Source organism: Lepidochelys olivacea (assembly GCF_965140295.1).
Source record: "Lepidochelys olivacea isolate rLepOli2 genome assembly, chromosome: 4".
Taxonomy (NCBI): Eukaryota; Metazoa; Chordata; order Testudines; family Cheloniidae; genus Lepidochelys; species Lepidochelys olivacea.
In genome coordinates, this window is record NC_140414.1 from 126132155 (window position 1) to 126158161 (window position 26007).

The following is a 26007-nucleotide window of genomic DNA, read 5'->3' on the forward strand; positions in this document are numbered from 1 at the left end:
CTATAGTATGTGAGTGCTTCACAAATATTAATGAATTTATTTTCACAACACCTCTGTAAAATAGGAGGTATTATTATCCCCATTTTACAGATGGAGAATTGAGACAAAAATTAAGGTCAAAAGTTTCCAAAGATTAAGGTCAAAAGTTGCATTTTGGGTCTTTTAGATTGGTACGACCCAGAGCATTTATGGTATTACAGATCTAAACCAACAGCTTAAAATCAACTCCAAAACTAAGACACAACCAGTGCAAATCACTGAGAATTGGTTTAATGTGCTTGCAGAAAAGATATGCCCAACTTAACAAGTGGGCCACTGAGTTCTACACCAGCTACAGTGTCCAGGTGGATTTAAGATGTAGTCCCATATAGCATGCATTGGAGTACACACAGAGGGATCTCCTGGCAGCGGAGCTGCTGCAGTTCTACCGAGTAAGGTAGGGAGCAGGATTCTGGGAAATCAAGCATTACTGGATGCAAGAACCCTCTCCATAGCCATATACAAGAAAGACTGGATGCAGAACCACAAAGCAAAACCCACTCAGAGACTTGCTGTGTGAAAGGGGTCACCAGTAAAAAAGTTTGAGAACCTCTACCCTAACCAGTTGTCCCTCATGGTTTCTTTTTTCTCTCCTCCTGGTTATGAACAGCATCAATGTGGGGCTTGGACAGTGCAAATTACCAAAATTTGCATTAAGATACATTTTACAATCTACGGAGACAAAGCAAAGGAAGTGAAACGAAGTATGTGCAGTAACTCAGAGCCCAGCCACTCTTCTAAGACAGTTTGTGCGGGGTGCATACCACATGGCATTAAACTAAGACCAAATAGTTTAGAAAGCTTTACTTTAGAGATCCACTGTGCTGGTAGCACAATGGACTGGAGAGGAACAGGAACTCTGGCAGCATGGATTTAGTGTCAGCTCTCTACGAGGTTTGGGTCAATCCCGAAACCTAAAAATAAGTCCACATCAGATATAATGTCTAGGCACAAAGGCATAAACCAAGGATGGACCCTCATTATTGACTTTGAAATTCCCTGGGCCAAATCCTCAAGACCAAAGACTAAGCTCTGAAAATGTGCTTGCAATTGCAGCTATTTGCTCACACACAAAAAACTGATGAACATGTACACTTTACAAGTGCATTTTTAGAAACCCATTAAAAAGCTAGCCCCAAGGGTCTAAACTATATTTTGAAATTTCTTACAAAAATAGGACAAATGACAGTTTTGAAAATGCATATTATATAGTGATTAGAAAAGAAGGGCTTCTTAGGAGACACTGGTGAAATCCCGGATCCACTGAGGTCAATGGCAAATGATATTTTATCAAATAAATTCATATTAAGGTCTTTAAAATAAACAAGGAGACTTTCTCACTTAAATACATATTCTCTTAGACGACAAAAAGTCATGAGTGCATGTAGACACTTAAGTGTTATTTACTCAGACCCAAAAAACTCCAAAATTTTCAAATATCATCATCGTAACTGGAAATAGTACTCTCAGTAGCACATTTACATCTATGCTGAGACACAAGGGCCAAAACAGGCAATCCGAAAGATTGTATAGGTGAATCAAAAATATGTGAAAAGTCCTACACAGTAATTCCTATGCCCAACTCTATCAAGACAGTAAACAGTGTTACAGAGAGGTTAGATCTATGATTCTATGATAGATTTCAAAAGGAAAAAGTGACTTCAGCATTTTGTGGCATATTGCATGCATGTAAGGGAAATATGAGAGATGTTCTGAACCTGCTTTTCAATTGGGTTCTCTACAGTACACTGAAGGCAGGACAGAGCATGCCAGCAGCTATTCTCAGAGAGAATTTAATGGACAACAGCTGCAGTTTTATCTGCAATGTGCTCATATACAGAAATTCAGCGGAAATCTGCCCATGATTTTTCTGTCTGTTGGATTTTTATTTTATTGCTTTAAGTTATAACAACATGTGGCTGGCTGAAGATCTATCCAATCAGGCTTCTCCGCTTAACAAAAATTATAATATGGATCTTGAAAAATCATGTAAGTGCTATATTGCTTTAATTAGTCATATTTACAATGTTGTACTCAGGGGTGGAACCTCCAAAACTTTATGAAGCATAAATATGTGTTGCTATATTGTGTGAACAAATTAAGCTTTTAATTCACCAAGGCTGAATACAATTTTAGTTTTTGGTTGTCAAAATGTTCTTGAAGAGTACTGGTTTTCAGAGGGAAGAGTTAGCTGAAAAAAATGCACATCCTTAAAAATCTGTTTTAAAACATTTTCAAAAATTACTGCAGCCTTCCTGAACATGAAGCTTGGACTATGGACTGAAAAAAAACAACCTACCCAACCAACAAAAAGCCCACTCAAATATATTTATACACTATACAGGCAGATTGTGAGTGAACAAATAGTCATCAGAACTGCATAAAAAGTGTGTCATCTTATCATATCTGTTAATTAAATGTGATGCTCCAGAACCTCATCTGGTGTAAATCGCCATAGTTTCATTGATTTCAATGGCACTAACCTAATTCACACCAGATGAGAATCTGATCTACTATTTTAACGATATATAGATGTCATTTGAATTGAGCATCAAGAATGAAAAATTAAATCAAATTTGTCTAAATGCTAACACAAAAACACTAGATGCCAATGATAAAATCATCTTCCTCTCCTACTACTCCATCCACCTCTCCTCCCCTGTCTGAATCAGTTCATTGGGTTCTTGTCTCTTACAATATCCATTTCAAGCCTTATATTCTCCTCTACAAAATCCTACATAAAATCTGACCCCATTGTTTTCATTTCCCCCTGCTCCTCTTCCACTCTCTACATTCTATCCATTTCCTTCACCTTATTATTCTCTAAGCTCCCTGCATTCTGTCATGCTGCTCCATATGCTTGGCAAGTCTTCCTCTTCTCTGCCAAACATCTTCTCTTCCCTGACCCCTTGAAATACCTCCTTAAACACACTTCTTTCAGCACTCCTTTCCACAATGATCTCCACACTCTCCCTGCTCTAACAGTTGTGCCCAATCTGATCTTGCATCTGTTTTTCTTCCCAACCTTTGGGTTAGACTCTGCAAACCCTTTTCCAGTCCCTGCTCACTTAAATAGCTCCACTGAATAAAAATCAAGCCAGGTTTGAAGAAAATTAGTGGTTTGTTATTTTAATTATTGACATTTAATACTTGGTAATTTCACTTATGGGCAAAAGGAGAAAAATACACAAATAGCTGGATTCGTGTTCTTCCCGCCAGAAGCAGAACATGAGAGATATAAGTCAGCTGTCAGGAAACAGTGACCTCATCATTTAATGTCCAGTAGTCTACTGTAATTAAGGAAACTGACCTGCCAGTTGTGTCTGATCCCTGCTTACTTAAAGCTGGTCCTTTCCAATCTTGCAAATTATTCTCCAGTGGTACAATGTTTCATAACACTGCAGAAATATGTCCAGAGATTCAGTGCTGCCAGAACTAACTGACTGAAAATTATGCATGCAGCACTTCAACTGTCATTACTGTAAAAGAAACATCTATATGCTGCAACACACAAGTCCGTACGTGGTATCCTCTGACTTTGTTACATACATTCACCAAGCTGTACTCTCATGTAGGTAGGTTAACGTGATTTTGAATGCATTCACTAAGAGGGACCCCACTGGAGTCAATTTAGTTTCGTGAAAAGTGCCAGAATGACGGCCCTGGTGAAGGAGTCCTCTCCTCATCCACAGAATGATCACAGCTCAGGCAGTGTGTAATTCCCACCACCTGCATGCCCCATCTTTGACCAATCACCAATTTATCAGTGGTGGAGGGGCTCTCTGCAGATTAACAAGATCCTCACCAGGAATCATGCGTGCCACCTGTCTAGTACCTTAACTCGCTGGATCATTTCCTGAATAGCAAGCTCAACAATAACTGACTAAAAGGTGCCGCTCATGACTGAGCAGTTCTTCCTATAATCCCAAGTAACATTAAAGGGTCAGTACTGCCAGATACGCTTCCACCAACATCTCACATGCAAAAATCCCCACACCTTACTGATTTTTAAAGAAGTGGCTCAGTTTGTAACAGGTGAAGATTTTTTGTTTGCATGTTTTGCTTTTCATGGACCAAAGAATCTCACTGAGGAAGCCTTGGATCTGTTGGTCTCAGAGTATTATCAGTGTGTCTACTTACATAAAAAGCCATCCCATGGCATCACAACTAAAACAATACAATACTTGTCATGTCCTCAGCAGTACACACATTAGCATGCACCAGCCTTCTGAAAACAGCCCCAGGAAGGACCCAGCTGGTTGGAGTCCTGATAGCAATCAGGACCCTGCTGGCTTAGCCAATCACCAGCCAAATTTATTACACAAAAGTAAGAGCTATCAATGGCAAACATTTGACTACTTCCCTCATCTCACCATCTGCTGCTTCTGCTGCTCACTTGAAAATTAATAAGGCTGTTATCTAAATCAGAAGCTAATGCTACATCTGTCTTCCTTAAAATTACAGATAATTACTAGACTGTGCACATAAATGCTCTTGCAATTAGCATAAGGATTCAATAGCCTCTAATCTGACAGGACCATTTCCTTTCCTAAAGAAAAGGCTATAACGTTTCATCTGCAGTTGCAATCCCTGAATTAAATTGAATTGGTTCTTGAGATTTCATTTTTCCCCCCACTTCACCCACAGAACAACAACAAAAAATCCAAAAATGACTTTTGAAAGACATAATAAAAGTGTGCCTTTGATACTTAGATATAAAAAAAACCTAAGGACTGCCACTGCGTGTATAAATGACATCTATAAGCCCAGCTCGTAGTGCCTGTTCTCACTCTTGGCCAAATGAGATTGATTTTTGCCCTCTAAAGACTCATTCTTAATACTTTTCTATTTTCATCTGGCTCGAGCCAGAGCTAGAGTAGGTAATGTGAAAGAGATTAAATCACAGATGTCTTAAAGAGCCCTAAAACTCCCTGATGTTAATATTTTCAAAGGATCCTAATTCTGTTTTCTTTAATCAGGTAAAGCTACCAGAGGTCATATATGAATTTTTCCCAATTAAAGCCATGATGCTGTAGTCTTAACTTGCACTAGGAGAATTCATTTCACAAACCTTCAGGAAAACAGTCCGAAGCAGAACACTGAAAACTTCTTCCCCAGTTACGTCCCACTTGAAACACCATTCAGTCTTAAAGGGGCACTGTCAAGTAAAAAAAAAAAAAAATCGTATTAAAAAAGTCTGTTTGAGTTTCAACAGGAGTTTGAGTTCCAAAAGGAGTTTGAACTTCTCACCATTAATGAAGTAGTTAGTTTCACTTTCTTATCCTCAAATACTAGCAAAATTTAATTTTTTGGGTTGTCAGCCCTATGGTGAAATGTTATATCCAAACAAAATCTATATTCACTGAAGTTTAAATACAATGCAATGAAAGCTTATGCCCAAATAAATCTGTTAGTCTTAAGGTGCCACCGGACTCCTCGTTGTTTTTGTGAATACAGACTAACACAGCTACCCCTCTGGTTTTGGCTTTAAACTACTTAGCGACCAGCTAACTGTTAAAGATAATAAAGTAAGTGGAATGGGACAAAAGGCTCCACTGCACCCTAGATCTTCTCCAGTGTGGTCCTTCTTTTTATACTGGTTATATGGGATACACACTGGCAACAGAATAATGAAAGCTCAACTTAGCTTTCTATAATACTAATACCTGCCAGTCAAACAATGGCAGACTGAAGGACAAAGACAGGACAGCCAGTGAAATAGTGGACCGCTGTATTTCAGGAGATTTACCATACAAAGGATATGTTTTGAAGAAGCTAGACTACCACTGGAGTAGGAGGAAGGAAAGATGGTTAATTTGGAGTCTGTAAACCTTGACAGTATCCCTTTAAAGAAAAAAGGTCTGTCACTGCAAGCTTGCTTGTTTATATGAATGATGCAAACACATTTTTGGCAAAAGATTTTTCCACAGTTTCGATTTTGTGCTAGCTTGCCATGATTGTGCTTTTTCTTAATTGTTTGTTAATTGCATGCAAAGTGAACAGATGTACATCAAGTCAAGCTCTCCCTTCATTCCAGATTTAGGAGTGATGGAAAATGACAAATGGACAAATCAAGAAAGGAATTACAATGAAGGCATTGATTCTAGAAAACAACCTTTATCCTCTTTAAGAGAGAAGATGAAAAAGTGCAGCAGATATTAATCGCATATAACATTTATGTAATATCTTACATTTTAAAAGTGCTGTACAAACGTTAACTGCTTCATCCTTTTAAGGCCCTATAGAGGAAGGAAAGTATAACTACCCTTGTTTTACAGACGGGGAAGGTGAAGCAGACATGTTACGACCAAACTCTTCCATATCTAGGTGCCAAAGGCTAGGCACTTAAGGTGGGAATTTCAAACATGTTCAGCCTTTGCTTAACAGCTACGATTGAAATCAGTCATAAAATTAGACTAACCAATCATAAAAAGCATCTGTGCCTCCTTCTGAAAACTGGGTCATTTTCATGTATTTTAACTTTTGGCTCCCACAGTTGAATATTAGGAGAAGTCGTCCTAAGGGACTTAACTAGAAAGTAATAAGTTTTGTGTAAAACTATTTTTAAGTAAGCTTCTGATAGAACGAAGGGAATTATATATCCCTGCTATAAAATTCTGTAAATTGGTTTAAAATCCTACAGAATGTAATGAAGATCATTTTAAAATAATAATTTCTATAGAACTCTTTTGATTCAGTTCCTGTCAAATGTCACTGAACTTTACCAGGGCCTCATGCCAGTGATTCAATTGCAGAACCAAAGTACAAATGCAGCTGTTTTAGCTACCTGTGTGCAGTCAATCCATAAAGCCACACTGCCTCCAATAATGAGAAAAGGCCACGAAGGGCCACACCTAATTTGAATGAAATGGACTGCAGTTGCCTTCATGCCAAATAGGGAAGTGTGAGATCATGGGGACAACAGATCTCGGCACACAATGCCAACACGCAGCATAATGCTCCATTCAAACAGCCTGCAGAACTAGATGATTTAGTTGGGGATTAGGTCCTGCTTTGAGCAGGGGGGTGGACTAGATGACCTCCTGAGGTCCCTTCCAACCCTGATATTCCATGATTCTATGCACTGCCCTGCATTCCACTCCTGGACTTGAGTAAGCAATTTATGAGTAAGAGGATTAGATTTCAAGCCAAGTCAATGATCATCTGCAGCCTGGATTAATTAAACTGACTTCAATTTAACTTTTTATTGTGCATACAGTAAGAAGAAATGTTTCATATAAAAATTTTAAGTGCCAGTATTTTCCCCCGCACCAATAACAGAATACTGTTTGTGCCAGGGCACATTCTCATCATATGTGGAGGGAGTAAGGTGGCTGGCACAATTCTTGTTAGCTACAAAGATAGTTGCCCAACTCATTTCCCAGGCACCAGGATGAAAATATATCCCACTATGTAAGCTAAGCTTTTGATTCTGGAGAAAGAGTGGGGGGAGAGATTAAATAAATTTAAATAAAAAGAGTCATGAGGCACAAGGGGAAAAAATAACTGAAATGTTCATGTAAAAATTACAAATAAAAGTTCTCAATTTCACTACAGAAACTGGAAAGGACACATTTTGAAATGGATGGAAAAGTGTATGGGGGTCTTAAAATGCTTTAAAATAGGCTGGTTCAATATTTTGAAAATTCTGCAGCACTTGTTTTTCAAAGCACCTCAAACATTAGCCTTCACAACATCCTTGTAAGAGGAGCATTATTATCCTAATTTTACAGATGGGGAAAACAGAAGCGGAAAGTTGCCCCAACCATTAGAAGATGACAGGGAAAAAAGGACCAGCAGGGAAAAAAGGGAGGAGGTGTTGCCTTATATATTAAAAATGTATACACTTGGACTGAGATTGAGATGGAAATAAGAGACAGACTTGTTGAAAGTCTCTGGGTAAGGATAAAAGGGGTAAAAAACAAGGGTGGTGTCATGGTAGGGGTGTACTACAGACCACCTAGCCAGGAAGAAGAGGTGAATGAGGCTTTTTTTAAACAGCTAAAAAAATCATCCAAAGTGCAGGACTTGATGGTGATGGGGGACTTCAACTACCCAGACATCTGTTGGGAAAACAACATAACAAGGCACAGATTATCCAACAAGTTCTTGGAATGTATTGGAGACAATTTTTTATTTCAGAAGGTGGAGACAGCTACCAGGAGAGAGGCTATTCTAGATTTTATTTTGACAAATAGGGAGGAACTGGTTGAGAATTTGAAAGTGGAAGGCAGCTTGGGTGAAAGTGATCATGAAAGGGTAGAGTTCATGATTCTAAGGAATGGTCGGAGAGAGAACAGCAAAATAAAGAAAATGGATTTCAAGAAGGCAGACTTTAGCAAACTCAGGGAGTTGGTAGGTAAGATCCCATGGGAAGCAAATCTAAGGGAAAAACCAACAGAAGACAGTTGGCAATTTTTCAAAGAGACATTATTAAGGGCACAAGGGCAAACTATCCCACTGTGTAGGAAAGATAGGAAGTATGGCAAGAGACCATACTGGCTTAACCAGGCAATCTTCAATGATCTAAAAATAAAAAAAGAGTCCTACAAAAAGTGAAATCTAGGTCAAATTACAAAGGATGAATATAAACAAATAACACAAGTATGTAGAGACAAAATTAGAAAGGTCAAGCCACAAAACAAGATCAAATTAGCTAGAGACATAAAAGGGTACCAAGCAAACATTCTACAAATACATTAGAAGCAAGAGGAAGACCAAGGACAGGGTAGGCCCACTACTTAATGTGGGACGGGGAGAATAACAGAAAATGTGGAAATGGCAGACATGCTTAATGACTTTTTTGTTTCGGTTTTCACCAAGACGGCTGATGATGATTGGATGTCTAAGGTAGTGAATGCCAGTGAAAATGAGGTAGGATCAGAAGAGGCTAAAATAGGGAAAGAACAAGTTACAAATTAATTGGACAAATTAGATGTCTTCAAGTCACCAGGGCCTGATGAAATGCATCCTAGAATACTCAAGGAGCTGACTGAGGAGATATCTGAGCCATTAGGGATTATCTTTGAGAAGTCATGGAAGACGGGGAGATTCCAGAAGACTGGAAAAGGGTAAATATAGTGCCCATCAATAAAAAGGGAAATAAGGACAACCCTGGGAATTACAGACCAGTCAGCTTAACTTCTGTACCCGGAAAGATAATGGAGCAAATAATTAAGCAATCAATTTGCAAACATCTAGAATATAATAAGGGGATAAGTAACAGTCAGCATGGATTTGTCAAAAACACATCATGTCAAACCACCCTGATAGCTTTCTTTGACAGGGTAACAACCCTTGTGGATAGGAGGGAAGCAGTAGACGTGGTATTACTTGATTTTTGTAAAGCTTTTGATACTGTCCCTCATGACCTTTTCATAAATAAACTAGGGAAATGCAACTTAAATGGAGCTACTATAAGATGGGTGCAAAACTGGTTGGAAAACTGTTCCCAGAGTGGTTCAGAGTCATGCTGGAAGGGCATAACCAGTGGGGTCCCCCAGAGATCAGTCCTGGGTCAATTTCTGTTCAATATCTTCATCAATGATTTTGACAATGACATACAGAGTACACTTATAAAGTTTGAGGACGATACCAAGTTGGGAGGGGTTGCAAGTGCTTTGAAGGATAAGATTAAAATTCAAAATGATCTGGACAAACTGGAGAAACTGTCTGAAGTAAACAGGATGAAATTCAATAGGGACAAATGCAAAGTACTACATTTAGGAAGGAACAATCAGTTGCACACATACAAAATGGGAAATGACTGCCTAGGAAGGAGTATTGTGGTAAAGGATCTGGGAGGCATTGTGGATCACAAGCTAAGTATGAGTCAACAGCGTAACGCTGTTGCAAAAAAAGCTAACATCATTCTGGGATGTATTGGCAGAAGTGTTGTAAGCAAGACATGATAAGAAATTCTTCCACTCAACTGGAGTATTGTGTCCAGTTCTGGTGCCACATTTCAGGAAGGATGTGGACAAATTGAAGAAAGTCCAGAGAAGAACAACAAAAATGATTAAAGGTCTAGAAAACATGACCTATGAGGGAAGATTGAAAAAATTGGGTTTGTTTAGTCTGGAAAAGAGAAGACTGAGAGGGGACATGATAACAGTTTTCAAGTATCTAAAAGGCTGTTACAAGGAGGAGGAATAAAAATTGTTCTTCTTAACCTTTGAGCAATGGGCTTAAATTACAGCCAGGGAGGTTTAGGTTGAACATTAGGAAAAACTTTCTGTCACGGTGGTTAAGCACTGGAATAAATTGCTTAGGGAGGTTGTGGAATCTCCATCATTTGAGATTTTAAAGAGCAGGTTAGATAAACACCTGTCAGGGATGGTCTAGATAATTAGTCCTGCCATGAGTGCAGGGGACTGGACTAGATGAGCTCTCGAGGTCGCTTCCAGTTCTATGATTCTATATCAGTCAATGTCAGACACAGGATTGGAACTCAGAGATACTTAATTGTACGCTACCCAACTCCATCCTCTACATCATCCACTTTCTCTTTAAGAAAGAATTACTATGAGATTCCTCAAGAAGCAGCTAGCTACTCTATAACTGATACCACACGGACATCTAACAAATGAATTGCTTTTAGTATTCTTACAATAATACCATCTAGTTCTTGTAGTGCTTTTCATCCATCAATCTCCAAGTGCTTTACAAAGGAGGTCAGTATCTTTATCCTCATTTTACAGACTGGAAAACTGAGGAACAGGGCAGGAAATGGCTTGCGTGTGGTCATTCACTAGAGCAGTTTTAAAGCTTTTATGAAAAGGTCCATAAAATCCAAGTCCAGTGCTCTAGCCACTAGGCTGCATTGCCTCTGTGCCTAATGGAGGGAATTCACTTCTCCAACCTCTATGGCATCTCTCAGCTCTGCCATGATGATCTGCACTATTATATCCATTTTGGAAAATGACACACGTTTCTCATGGGTTGTCTCTAATCAGCTTGACACACACTTCATCTGATCTGCAACCAACCAGCAGCTATACAAAAATACATCCTTCTCCTTGTGAGAGTGAATATCATCATCTTCTTGAAAAAGTCAAAGCATTCCCATGCTGCAATCAAGAAACAGGCCACACTGGTTTGCCCCAGGAGGCTCCTGTAACCCTCCAGAACCCCTTTAGAGAAAAAGGCACTCAGCTGCAAGATTAATGCACTGCAGATCCAGTGGAGTAATAAAACCAACAGAACCTCCCTCTTTATTTCACAAATAAATTACCATAGTTCACTAATGAACTATGTCAGAAAAAGAGGAAAACAGAAGACTAGAATGTTGGTGGTGCAAAACCCTTTTCAAAATCACACAGACAACTGCACCAGAATTCTTGCAGGTACCTACTTGCTTAGTGAGCTTCCAGAGTGTCATGTTCTCTAAGAAATAGGTATAATGAGACACTTGAGTGTCTAGAAACACAGTTAATGGGAGTAAGACTCTAGTCTGAACTTCCTCAGTAAAAAATCAAAACAAGCCACCAGTCATTCTTTCAGTAATGTCAGGACTTTTCCCGGTATAAAAAAGAAATGAAGAAGTCACCTTTTATGATAAAGTTTTAGTATTCAGGGAGAGCACATGAAAAAAACCAAGATCAATCCTCATTTACAGGTTACATTTCTAGAACATATAACAAAGAGAGAGGGTCACAAAAGGTGCAAGCGTTCGGGTTTAATCTGTTCAGCCCAGGAAATGGTGAGCTTTTTCTAAATGAACAAATAAATATATGCCTTGAAGCCTCCCCTCTTTTGAAGTAAACAACATAGAGCTAAGTAATTTAAGAACAACAAGGAGAACAAAAACAAAGAATAGCGAAAGAGACTCGGAGGCAACATGGAGGTACAAATCTTAAAAATGCTGAGTCTGTGGAGAGGGAAGATGGGGTGAAAGTTCACAAGTGGCTTTCAAAGGCTGCTTTTTATAATGGCACTTGGACAGCATCCACATAAAGCATGCATACCCTTAGCCATTAGTCTCCCCAATATTGTTTTGAGAGCTGTTCCTCAAGCGGACAGTGAGCTTAGTCTTCCACAAAACACAAGAGTGGATACACTCCAAGCCCCGAAAAAGTTTATAATCTAAACTTTCTCTGACCAAAAAACCTCCTGCAAATTGTGTTTCATTTTGTTCTCCTTTATTTATTTTGGCCTTCTGGAAAAGTATGTTATACTCATGGATGCAAAAGTCTCTTTGTAGCCAGAATTGACTCAGGCTTGCAGGGCTTGGACTCCGGGCTGCAAAATTGCTGGTTAGACATTTGGGCAGGAGCCCAAGGTATGCGACCCTGCAATAGCGGAATGTCCCAGAGCTCGGGCTCTAGCCCGAGCCCAACCATCTACACAGAAATTTAGCCCTGAAGCCAGAGTCAGTTTAGCCGGACCAGCTGCGGGTCTTTTATCCCTGTGTAGATGTCCCCTAATATTGTAATAAGCCCATGGCCAGCAATAGTAGCCACTAAGCTGCACACTAGAGTTAACAAGAATTTTGCAGCAGCAGCAGCTGGAGGAATGGAGGAAGAGCACCTGAGTTCTAAAAGCACAATGCGCTTGAACTAACATCTCTGATCGTTAAATAGTTCTGATACTCTCCAGTAGAAGATAGTGAAATACACACAAACACTCGACAGATGAGTACAATATTTTACACTCTTCTAGCACTTTCCAGCCAAGGATCTCAAAGTGCTTCAAATTCATATAATGAACTTAGCTTCACAACCCCTGTGAAGAAGGCACATCTTCCCATCTGTAAAACAGCAGAAATGTCAGGTGACTTGCCCAAGGTCACTTAACGGAAAGGGTGTCAAAGCAAGGAACAGAATATTGATCTCTTGATAAGTAGTTGTGTGCGCTAAGCACTAGATCACCCTTCCTCCCATTTCAATCGATTTTAGTGTTCAGGAAAGTCAGCAGGCTCACAGATCCAGTGCCAGAGGTTCTCAATACAAAGAAGACACTGAACTGATTTCTTGCAACGACCTGCTCATGTAGCTCTTCCTTGCTCTGGAAAGAGACCGAAATTCACTCTCCGTGCCAGCATCACTTTTGTTGAGGATACTAGCAAAGGTGTCAAATTGTTACAATGGTAGTTTTTGTAACTTCCTCTAGGGCTGAACTATCAATGCATAGTACAAAAACCCATGTAACAGCCTTTATATAGCAGTAATTTTGTGTGTGTGTGTGTGGGGGGGGGGTGTTGCAAGGTTATTGTAAGGGGGTCGCAGTATTACCACCCTTTCTTCTGTGCTGCTGCCTTCAGAGCTGGGTCCTCAGCTAGCAGCTGCCGCTCTCCAGCAAGCCACCTTTGCAGGCAACGCAGAAGTAAGGGTGACAATACCACGACCCCGCTACAATATCTCTGTGACACCCACACACACAGAGTCCCCTTTTGGGTAGGAACCCCCAGTTTCAGAAATGCCTGTCTCCCCCATGAAATCTGCATAGGGTAAAAGCATACAAAAGATCAGATTTTCCTGGCGGGTGGGCGGTACCAGATTTCACAGTCTGTGATGCTTTTTCATGGCCACAAATTTGATAGGGCCCTACATATGAGTAAAAAGGAAATTATCTGCTTCTTGGCAACTTCTCTTATTTAGGGAGGTCTTTTATTTTTTTTTTTAAATGACTCTCTCATTAAAACAAACACATTACTCATCTCCAGAAGGAAGTGTGACTTTTCGGGGGGGGGGGGGGGAAGTCTTTCCTAGTCAGACAATTTCTAATCCCAGGAGAATGAGTAGGATAAAAGCAAGATTCATTAGATTAAAATGATCTGTCACAAGATAAATGCCAAGTTTTTCCTAAGTTAACATCTTGCCCTCTGAAGCAGAAACTCAATTCAATTAAGTCAAATATTTCCTGAAAATATATAAATACAAATATTTTTCTTTTAAAAAAGTGTATTATATCCTTAATTAGTATGTTTATACAAAACAGAATTTATTTATTTTGAAGGGTACAAAAATAAATGTTCTGATATCATTTGGGGCTATTATGCCATTTAAAACAGTAATACATTTTTGCTTTTAAAAAATAGCTTTAAAACACCTGTTAATTTTAAGCATCTCAGTACCACTGTGAAGTAGATAGATAACTATTATCCCATTTTACAGAAAGGAAAGCAGAAGAAACAAAGGGTTGTATCCGGCACCATGTCATGCATATTTTGAGAAACTGAACACTTTCCGTTCAGTAATGAAGGTGCTCAACACTTCTCAGGACAAAGCCCCAGTGTCAAAATTTTCAACCCTGAATGCCTAAAGTTTGGCACCAAACTTCACAACAATTGGTTTTCAGAGATACTGTGTACCCACATTTCAGTTGCAGGTCCACAACCCCTATGAAAACCAGGCCCAATCCGCTTAATTCTAGACATCAGAGTTTAAAAAGTTTGGCCTAAGTAAGCTGCCGAAGGCTATGCAGTGAGCTGGCATCACAGCTAGGAAGACAACCCAGCTCTCCTGAGTCCCTGTTGTGGGCTTCATCCAGGAGGCCTTCCTTCCTCTTGCATTATGCTTTATTAGGCACTTCGCCTTTGGTTGAGTACTTTCTAAACAAAATAAAAACATTATTTTGAACAATATAGAATTAATGACAATGACACAGTGTGGCTAAACATTAAAAAAAAAATCTTCAGGGTGTCAGAATAACATATATAAGATCTTGCCAACCCTCTCCTCCTCTCAAACATGTGGCACCACATTGTTTTATACCAATATCTAATTTTAGTAAAACTGAGACTTAAACGGAATGTTCAACCTATAAAATCCACCCATGATTGAAGTTCAATATTTTACACTTTTTTATTTTAATATTTTAAATGCAATATTTTAGGGGTTGCATTTAAAATAAGTGGCTACTCAATCCAGCAAAAAACAGAATGTAGATTCTCTGTACCATCATGTTCTTTTCAGATCTGTAGGCCTTGAGTCTCAAACTGACAGGGCACAGGCAGACTGCTGCACCCAAATGGAGCCCTATTGAAGTCAGTGGTGAAGTACTTCACCACATGCTGTCATTTACAGGATCAGGCCCACATTCAGTGGAATCATGGAAATGGAGAAGGGACTTCAACAGGTCATCTATTCCAGCCCACTGCTCTGAAGCAGCACCAAGAAAACCTAGACCATCCATGACAGGTATTCGTCCAACCTTCTTCTTAAAAAACCTCCAGGATTCCACAACCTTCCCTGGAAGCCTATTCCAGTGCTTAGCTACCCTTATACTTAGAATATTTTTCCTATTATCTAACCTACATCTCTTTTGCTGCTTGTTGTCCTACCTTCAGTGGACATAGAGAACAACTGATCACAGCCCTCTGTAAAATAATAGGTTTTAATGTATTTGAAGACCATCAGGTCCCTCCTGCCCTTAGTCTTCTTTTCTCAAGATTAAACATACCCAGGTTTTTTTTAACCTTTCCTCGTAAGTCTGGTTTTCTAAGCCTTTTATTAGTTTTGTTGCCCTCCACTGTACTCCCTCCAATTTGCCCATATCTTTCGTGAAATGTGGCACCCAGAAATGGACACAGTACTCCAGTTGAGGCCTCACCAATGCCTAGCAGAGTGGGACAATTACCTCCTGTGTCCTTTCCCAGGCCTGAAGAAGAGCTCTGTATGGCTTGAAAACTTGTACCTCTCACCAAGAGAAATTGGTCCAGTAAAATATATCACCTCACCCACCTTGTCTCTCTAAACTATTTTTTGTGAATACTTCCTAAGCAAACTCATGCCACAAAAGAGAACCGGCAGCCGCCCTGGAGGGATGATTCTTATTTGCCTCTAATAGCAATAGCAAGAGTTTGGAGGGGGAAAAAAAAAGAGAATATAATTAAACATAGAAGAAACCATGTGATTGATTTCTAGTTGCGAACACTCAATATGACTGTCTCAAGGCTGGCGGGGGTCATTGGCACACTGCTCAGAAGCCGCCTCATTTTTCTCCTTTTGGGCTCAATCCAGCAAAGCACTTAGTGCTTTAGAGGGGTAGCCGTGTTAATCTGTGTCAGCAAAAACGAGGAATCCTTGTGGCACCTTAGAGACTAACAAATGTATTTGGGCATAAGCCCATGAAAGCTTATGCCCAAATAAATGTGTTAGTCTCTAAGGTGCCACAAGGATTCTGTGTTGTTTTCACTTAGGGTTTGTGAATAGTCTGCTCACATTCTTAAAAAGTTAAGCATATGCTTAAATGCTTTGTTGAATTGGTCCAGAGCGCTCAGCTCCTTGCAGGATAGAGCCCTTATTCTCCTTGCCCCTTAGAAGGCAAGATCATGCCCTGGATGCATCTACCTTCAATTGACTAGAGGAGATCACTTGAGAGCAAGGACACACATGCACAGAGACACACACACACGCACACCCTTCCCTTTGGCTTAATGCGCTGTCTCGACATCCCCTCTATTAACCTATAGATTGAGCTCTAGAGCCCCACTCTGAAAAATTCCTCTGCAGACACATATAAATCCATTTCTTCCTCTACCATCTATTATTATAAAAGACCACATTCAATTAAGTGGTCTACACAGCAAAGAATTTAACATTTTTCTACAACCACAATGGCAAGTGCAGGCGTTGTTTAATCCAACAGCAATGACTGTGTTGGGAATTTCACAGAAAGAGATTCTCTTTTCCCACAGAAGCTCAGGCACCCTAGACATAATTAAGCCCTTAGCCGAATTCTCTACAGTTCTCAGCAATTGTTCTGGGGCTTTTCTGAGGACTAAAGCTTTCTTGGCTGTCACAGTGAAAATAAAAGCAGAATTTTTTCACAATAAATTTGGAAACAGCGTCACTTCCCTCATTAGAATAAAATACAAATAATTACAAAACAGAGCTATAGAGGGTTAATTTTCAGGCACCATTCAGACTTTCTAACGTAGTATTAGCAAGGCACAAGATTTGTTTTCATAGATTAACATTAGATGTGGTTTGGGATGCTCAGATTGCTCTTTCCACTTAGAATCTACTGATCAATCTCTCTTCTCTCCCTCTCTCTGCCCACACTCTCCAATTAAATGTTAGCCAGCACACAAGTAGATTGAATCTACCTTTTCCCTATTGGTTCATGGTAACATGCATCCAATAGTCCTGATCTCTTCCCCCGCCCCCTTGCTGAAGTTAAAGTTTTTACTTTTCAAGATAAGCTTTTTAGGGTTTCCTCCCTCCCCCCCTCACAGACACACTTTAATTTTATTATAAAAGGGAAGTGAAATGCTTCTAAAATGTACTAGATTCACAGTCTTGAAAACTCAAGTATTCCATTCATAATATAGCACGGCACCTGGAGTGCAAACTTGCCTATAATGCCCCATCCTTGACCTGGAGAGAGTATATCTCTGGGCAAGAGGCTCTTCTGTCTCTAGGAAGATGCTTTATTATTATTGTTTAAAGTGCATCCATTGTGCATCAGTTGCGGTGGGAATTATTTTGCAAGAGATGTCTCTCAAGAACTAGACTGAGACCTCCAACTCAGTTCACGTTAGCCAGTGAACAGCCATCAGATGGGGGCTTTTGATGTGGGCCAGATTTCAACTAGAGATCTTAAAAGGTGAACAGTCCCAGGAGTCCAATTACTAATCTCCCAAGCAATCCTGTCCCCCAAAGGACATTAATTGAATCAGATAAGGAAAAGGAGAGCTCCCCTTACTCAGATAAGTTAGCAAAAGCAGAATCCCATTCTTTGGTAATCATATGGAATACGTAGTAGATCTACCACTGCAAATATATATATATATTAACAATTGTAAAACTGGTATGAAAGGAAGATTGTACTTGGAACCCATGACCTTATTCCAAATCTGTGGGAATAATCTTTCTAACATGTGGTCTGATCCTCAGCTCCTACTAGTCTAGGTGGAGTTTGTGCCTAACTGCTCATATGCACTGTCATTACCATACAGCTAAGGGTAGCCTAGAATTCCTCCTTACCTGTAAGGGGTAAAGAAGCTCAAATAACCTGGTTGTACCTAACCAAAAGGACCAATGGGGAAAGAAGATACTTTTAAATTGGGGGGTGGGGGGGAGGCTTTGTTTGTGCTCTTTGTTTTTGTGTTCTCTTGGGAAGCAGAGATGCACCAGGTCAGAAAACTCCTTCTCCTATAAACCATCCTAAAGTGAGTCTCAATATTGCAAAAAGAGTAAGTAAATAAGGCAGGGCACATTAGATTACCTTTTGTTTTCAACTTGTGAATTTTCCCTGTGCTAAGAGGGAGGTTTATCCCTGTTTTTTAACTTTAAAGTTTTGCATAGAGGGGAATCCTCTGTGTTTTGAATCTGATAACCCTGTAAAGTTACCTTCCATCCTGATTTTACAGAGGTGCTTCTTTTACCTTTTTTCCTTTATTATAAAGTTCTGTTTTTTAAGAATCTGGTTTACCTATTTGGTTGGTATATTATTCTCAAGCCTTCCCAGGAAGAGGGTGTAAGGCTGTGGGGGGATATTTTGGGGGAATAGGAATTCCAAGTGGTCCTTTCCCTGATTCTTTGTCTAAATCGCTTGGTGGTGGCCGCATACTGTCCAAGGACAAAGAATTTGCGCCTTGGGGAAGTTTTTAATCTAAGCTGGTAGAAATAAGCTTAGGGGGATTTCATGCAGGTCCCCACATCTGTACCCTAGAGTTCAGAGTGGGGAGGGAACCCTGACATGCACATTCAGAAACAGTAAGTTACAATACAAAATAACAACTGCAACTGGTAGCTGTTCAGTCCAAGTTTTCTTTAGATTTATGAGTGCCTCCCACTTCTTGTACTTCTCTTTTATCAGGGATAACTCACCACAAATTGAGCAAACCAAAAATGTTTTCACATGAAAAAGAAATATTTGGTAAATCTGAAACTGTAAGAATGTAGACTAAACTGTTTATGTTGTGAGCCCTGGTTAAAATTATTTTGGATTATACAGAAATGAAGTGAGAGAATAATCAAAGCTAAGAATGTCACAAAAACAAAGAGAAAAATTGCAAGATGCTCTATTATTATATATTTTAAATGATAGGTTCTGAAATAAACATTTCTTTTTAAAAACATTGAAGGTTAGTATATGATCTCTCTTTAATAAGCTTTTTTGTTTCATACTTACAAAAGTTTGTCTTTATTACTGGACATATTCTCTTTTTAATACCCTAGTGTCCCTTCATTTAGCATACTGTAAATAAACATGAACACTTGAACACACAACTAGGGAATAAATATGAGAGTTGGCCAAATAATTAAAAAATGAATCACTTAATTTATTAGATGTCAGATGGAAAATTTGTTAGAAATTATTTAATTTATTATTTGACCATCTAAGAATGTAGAAGATACATGTATCCCAAGTGACACATATATCCATACAGTTCAGACAGATACTAAATGACTAGATGGTAGTCAATCTCAAAGCAGAGCACTGCTTTGTGGGCCTTGTTTTTTGCTGACTCCAAAGAAGGTGTAATGCAGGGGGGAAATGCTGTTTCTATACTGCTAAACAAAAATTGACCCTCTGGGGTAGGATTGAAAGGCGAGGAGACTATAAAGATGGGGCAGAGAGGTACACTTTGACATCAGTTACACAGCCATAAAGCTAGTGATTTTATTCCAGTTTTGTATTTTTGTAATCCAGGGTCAGAATCTGACTGAGTGTAGTGGTTAGAACAGAAAACTAGGAACTTGGACTCTGACTCTGTCACGGACTTGCTGTGTGACTACGTAAATCATTTAATCTCTCTAGGTCTCAGTTTCTCCATCTGCAACATGGGAATAACACTTCAGCCTCACAGGTGCTGTAAGACTTAGAGTTATTAATGCACTGAGATCCTGATGAAAGAGGTTAGAAAATGCAAAAGCACCCTACGTGACCTACTGAAGTGGTTGTATTAAACACTTAAGAACAATATTCTGATAGGTGTAGTTCCCAGAAGAGACACAACATGTAGACTGAGGCAGCCAGCTAAGAGATAACAACTGTTGTAGATGTGAAATCACTAATCCTGGGGGAATTCTGCACCACTGCACACGTGCAGAATTCATGTTCCCTGCAGATTCCCCCCCAACCCCGCAAAAAACAGATTCTCCCAAGGAGGCACTGAATTACACCTTTCGACCACCAGGGGCTGATGTGGCACAAGAAGAGAGGGCCGGAGCACCCAGCCGTGGAGAAGAAGGAGGCAGTGGCTGCCTTCCTCACAGCACCCTGTCCATGGGGCCAGGTGAGGAGACCCAGGATGGGGGGGGGGACAGACATGGGCAGCTCGGGGGTCACAGACTGGGGTTCAGAAGGGCTAGTGGGGGGGACAGACTGAGGTGAGAGCACAGGAGACAGTGGGGTGACAGCATTGAGCCAGGGGTTGAATAGGAGTGGGGGTGCAGGGACACATGGGGATGGGGCAGGCAGGGTGACTGTGCAGGGGTGCATGGCCACGTGGGGACAGGGGAGGAGGGGTGGCTGAGTGAGGGTGCAGGGACACATGGGGACAGGCGCAGATGTGACTGCCTGAATGGGACAGGCCAGGGGGCAGCTAGCGTCTGCATGGGGGAGGCTCCCCAACTCCCTAACAATCCTTCCCCCCCAAAAAAACTGTTCTATACTTCTCCCATCCACCCTAAACAACCCTCCAGGGTCACTGCCAGGCTCCTTCCCAACAATTATTTCCTGCTCTCAGCTCTTCCATTACCCCTGACTCCCGCAAGCCTATGCACTGCTTCTGAGGGGTGCAGGAAATAAGTTTCTGTGTTGTAGTTTAAATGAATTCTTACTCAAAGGTCTCTAGTTATATGCCTAGTAAAGACTCTGTTTGTCAAAAAACATTTCCTTAATCTTTTTTGTTGTCTGTATTGTTACAGGCATACTTGCAGACGGGTATTTTGAAATAAATTACCAAAATTATTGAAACTGACGTGACTATATTGTGTTATTTTGGCAAAATAAAATATGCAGAATTTTAAAATATCGAGCACAGAATTTTTAATTTTTTGGAGCAGAATTTCCCCATGAGTAAAACACTTTCACCAACACCCGCTCTCGAATATCAAAGTGATGGGGGCCTCTGTGCACAATTATGGAGTCAGTGGGTTCAATTCTCTCCTCATACATAAACCAAAGTGACTCCCTTAATGTCAATGAATTTACTCATTCCTGATTTGCACCAGCATAAGAGAAGTGTGAGGTCTATTTATTTCAGTCATGCCTTGAAACTTCAGTACTGTACAGTGGAAGCAAATATTTCAATTATTAACAGTTTTGCGCATGTATGTGCTTTCACTTCTGATTACTGCACTACTGCAAATCTTATCTGACAAAGCAAAGAATCGAGGTGTAATTTGCTTGTCAGTAACTGTTACTTTAAACTGCCAAAGAAAAAGTTGAGGAGCAAAAGTTACTAGAAAATGTATAAGGTATTTCATCTCATTGAGATGAACATCCTATAAGGAATATTAAAACATGAAGGCCAAAATGCTCACATTTGGATGCCTATATCCACATTTGAGAGTGTAAGTGCCAATGGTGAGATTTTTCAGAGATTCTAAGCATCCGTAGTTTCCATGGAAGTCACTGGCAGCACTGGGTACTCTGCTGGCCCTCACATTAACATGCAGGCACTGTACTCTCTCTCAGACACTTTCCCTGAAAACTGGTGAAGAAAGTGAGAATAGCTTTATGCAGGTATTATTTTTTTATTCAGATTTTTACTGAGCTACAATTAAAAAAACAGCCACTCATTCAGTGCCTTAGCTGGTCATGTCCATCTAGTAAAAAAAACACATGAACAAACAAATAGATCTGTCAGTTTATTATGCCCAACCAATTCAAATACACCAGCTACACACAAATTTCACAAAAGTTAAACCACCTGCAACCATTACCATTATACACATCACCCATATCATGGGCAAAGGAGAAATGAAAGATGTTCCAAGAATCTGTATGACAATGAATATTTAATCAAGATTTGCATTAAAATTAAAATCAAATCATACCTTTGGAACATATTAGAGCTTATTATTACTTCATTATTACTAAATTGTTAAAACAGATATTTGCAAAATATTTCAGTACACTTCCATACTCCAAAACACTTCAAGGTCTGTGACCTGATTGTCATGAACCTTCTCTAAAATCCTGGAACCTTAGTACTATCCCCAAATTTTATTTTAAAAATGAGAATGTTATGAGTAAAATTGAATGTAGCATACGCTAAAAAGTTCCTGGGTCCTGTTACTCATTACCAGGAGAATAGCAATCCAGTTACGCAGAAAGTTCATGGTTTCTGCAGATTTAGGATTACCCAGTTGTATTTGATAGCTTTTCCCTTCATCTAATCATTTGCATCTGGACTTTAAATAAATCAAATGTTTTCCACCATCTACAAAAGTAAAACAATGCCACCAATAAAAATATGCACTTTCTATCTTTAATGTGGTGTTAAGTACACTATTTAATTATAACCACTTAATCACAGTATGCATCCGATGAAGTGAGCTGTAGCTCACAAAAGCTTATGCTCAAATAAATTGGTTAGTCTCTAAGGTGCCACAAGTCCTCCTTTTCTTTTTGCGAACCACTTAAAAGTTTACAGACCTAACAGAAAGTTACCCGTAACTCAAACATCCACCTTGGGCCACTGAAGTGTATTTATAAAACATATATTGATCTATGTTACCATGCGAGTTGGTTTTTTTAAAACATTTAAAATATAACTAATGTTCATATTAAGTATAAGGGATTAGAAAGGATTCACCCCAGGCTGAAGTGTTTCTTATTTCCTACTATCACTAGAAATTTTTTGAAGAATTTCCCTGCATATTGATTGCTTTACATGGCCCTGTTACAGAAGTGCAAAGTGCTTGGTAACCACTCTCATTAAATAAATGAGGTACGGAGTAACCAAAAAGAAACTCCCAGTTGAATGTCCTCGAGGATAAGTTTTCACTGCAGAGTTACCTCAGAGTTTTTTAATAATTTTAATAATAGTATAATATTAATAGTATTTAATTTATTTAATTATTTAAATTAAATAGTATTTAATTTAATATTTAATAATTTTAATAATAGTATAATATTAATAGTATTAATTATAATAATAGTATAATAATATAATAGTAATTTTAATAATACAAATTATCAGTATCTGGGACAGCCTCACCTGGATGTGAGCAGCCACACTGCAATGCCATAACCGAGTTACTGTGTCCTCACTGGACACACACTGCACTCCCCTACGTGTGTCTCTAGGACTACTATCTAGGACATATCCCATAGTTATTTGCACTGCAGTAAGATGAGCTGCTCTATGATTCTTTTTCAGTGAATTATAGAACTTGTCTGTCCTCCTAGGCACATGGGGGGGGGGGGGAGACAGTGGGAAGGCACTGGAGGACTATCAACATCCAAGTGATCCATGCAAAGAAGGAAGGTTACCAGCCCTAGTGAAGACCTAACTCTGCTTTTGGCCTGCAGCCACAGATGAGTCAGTTGGGCTGACAGCTTCACACTTGGGTGAGAGTGGGTTTAGAGCAGGGGTAGTCAATAGGCAGCCCGCGGTCCAAATCCGAACAGCCATAGTGGACCACGGGGTGAACCGGAACTGGGGTCTTCAGCCCTGTGAGAGGTGCGCCAGGACTCAGGGATTCGGGGCCTCAGCCCTCCAGGAGGGCACTGGGTTTCCCGCGGGTTTGAAAATATTTACTGAAGCTCTGCTCCAGTGGGCTCTGGCTGCATTTAAGCCCTGTGCAGGGCTGACAGTGGAAGCTCTGCTGCACAGGGCTAACTGCCAAGTAACCCCTGGAACCACAGGGTTAAAGTCGCTGCCAGCCCCCCCGCCCCCACAGTCTAAATCTGAAATGGTGCCCCTGAGTCATGGACCCTGCAATTAAAATGTCCACAATTCCACCTAAGCTGCCAAGGGGTGCGTATTTCCTGTCTGTCTTGCAGAAACCTCCTCTGCTTGGCAGCAAGGGAAAGAGCAGCCAATCAGGGCTGCTGCCGGAAGCAGGCGGTGCTCTCTGCCCCAGCCCCTCAGCAGGCACCATTCTTACAGGAGACAGGAAGGAGAAGGAAGAGTTCATTGGCTTGCTGCAGCTCTGCTCTTCCCTTTCCTTTACTCCTGTGACAAGGGGGTGGCTCTTTTGCCTCTCCCTTGACTCTTCTCCCTCCCTGCACCCCCTCTCCCTGGCCTGATTGGGGTAAGGGGAGTGAAGTGCCCCAGGAACTGAAGGAGGAGCAAAGGTGAACCTCCGGCGCTTTTGACGTTTAACGGCACTGTGTTTAAACATGGCAGCAAAAAAAAAATAAAAGGAAAGTTGACACCAAAACATGTTCATTTAAAGAAGAAATGCTTACTGTTTTATTTTGCCACAACATCCAAAGGGTCAACAAGTACTGTAGGTTTAATTTGTACAGAGACTGTGGCTGCTGTTAAAAGTGGGAACATCAAACAGCACTACAAAACGAAGCACATGGACTTTGACCACAAATATCAACTGGACTCCAGTTTAAAATCTGACAAGAGTGCTTCATTAAAGGATGCATCTTTTCAGAGCACAATTATTATTTAAAAGGCTACTTGTGTTCAGGAAAAGGCAACTGAAGTTTCATTAAGGTGTGTGTGGGTAACAGCAAAACACAGGAAACCTTTTATACATATGCAGACATTATTAAGCAGTGCATGGTTACTACAGCTGATACCTTTTTTGTGGGGGGCATTGTTGACGCCTTCAGACAACTGCCACTCCCAGATATGACGACTGTTAGGCACGCTGAGATGATGGCACAGGGCATTTTCAAGCAGTTGTGTGAGAAACTGAAAATTGGAAAATTTTCTATGGCAGTGGACTGAATCCTGTGATATCAGGGACACAGAGCAGCTACTGTTGTATGTCTGTTCTTTGCTGGGGTTTTTTGTTTTTGTTTTGTTTTTTGATGAAAAGAAATTTGGAGAGGATTTGTTGTCCCTTATACCACAGAACAATCACACAACAGGTGAGAATTTGTTTAATTCTGTTTAAACTGTTTTGTCTAATGAACTTTTTGACATGACTCAGTGCTGGTGCTCTTGCCATGATTTGTAGTCACCGAGGGCTTGTGAAATGTCTGCAAGATCGGAACCCCAATGTGATTTCCTATCTCTGTGTGATCCATCAAACCGCACTTTGTGCGAAGCTTAGCGATGAGTATGCTGATGTAATGTCAGTGGTGAATAAACTTGTCAACTTCCTTTGGTCCAAGTTATCACTGCAACACAGACAGTTCAAAAGCTTTCTTTCTGAAGTATTTGCCCATTACGGTGACCTGTTGGTTCATAATGACATCCGCTGGTTGAGCAGAGGGCAAGTACTAAAAAGGCAGTGGGAAATTAGAGTTCATGTTGGCAGAATATCTACATAACATTCCAGGGAAAAAGGCAGAAGAGCTACACCCTTTTTTGAGGGATGCCACAAGCATGATCATCCTGGCCTTCCATGTTGATTTAACAGGTCAATTAAATTATTTCAACTTAAAGCTACAGGGGCAAAATCTCAATGTAGTGGCTCTCCACAGCAGCAGCATCTCATTTCAAAACAAACTGAGTCTCCTGAAAAGTGATTTGGAAACTGGGGAGATGCTGAATTTCCCAAGGCTACTAAGTTGCCAGGACACTGCAGATGTGACTCAGATGGCATTGTCTCTGGACAGGCTTCTTCAAAAACTTCCAGCAGAGGTTCCAAGAATTTGAAAGTGTAAAAGACATCTTCCTGTTTGTAATGAACCCATTCGTGATACAAACAAATGGCACTTGGAGTGATCAAGCAAAAGCATCCTTTCCAAATGCCGAAAAAGCAAAACTACAGCTGGACCTTACTGATTTAAGAGGATGAAGTGCTTAATTTGAGGCACACTGAAACTACATCAGAAACTTTTTCGACAACCTTTGTGCTGGACTCCATGTAGTCACGCTTGAGGAAGGTGACATTTAACAATTTGACTATGTTTGGCTCGACATACATGCGTGAG

At 40.1% G+C, this 26007-nt stretch overlaps 1 protein-coding gene across 3 annotated transcripts in view; it reads right to left on the reverse strand.

Annotated features, from left to right (window-relative positions):
• Positions 1-26007, reverse strand: part of AFAP1 (actin filament associated protein 1) — a 168313-nt gene that overhangs the window by 109938 nt on the left and 32368 nt on the right. The window contains exon 2 of one of the 3 annotated variants that reach the window (XM_084626773.1): positions 5111-5197. The exons of the other annotated variants lie outside the window; for them this stretch is intronic. Coding sequence (XP_084482899.1) covers positions 5111-5180 — 70 coding nt within the window. The 5' untranslated portion in view covers positions 5181-5197. The remainder of the gene's footprint in view (positions 1-5110; positions 5198-26007) is intronic. 3 annotated transcript variants of the gene reach the window in all.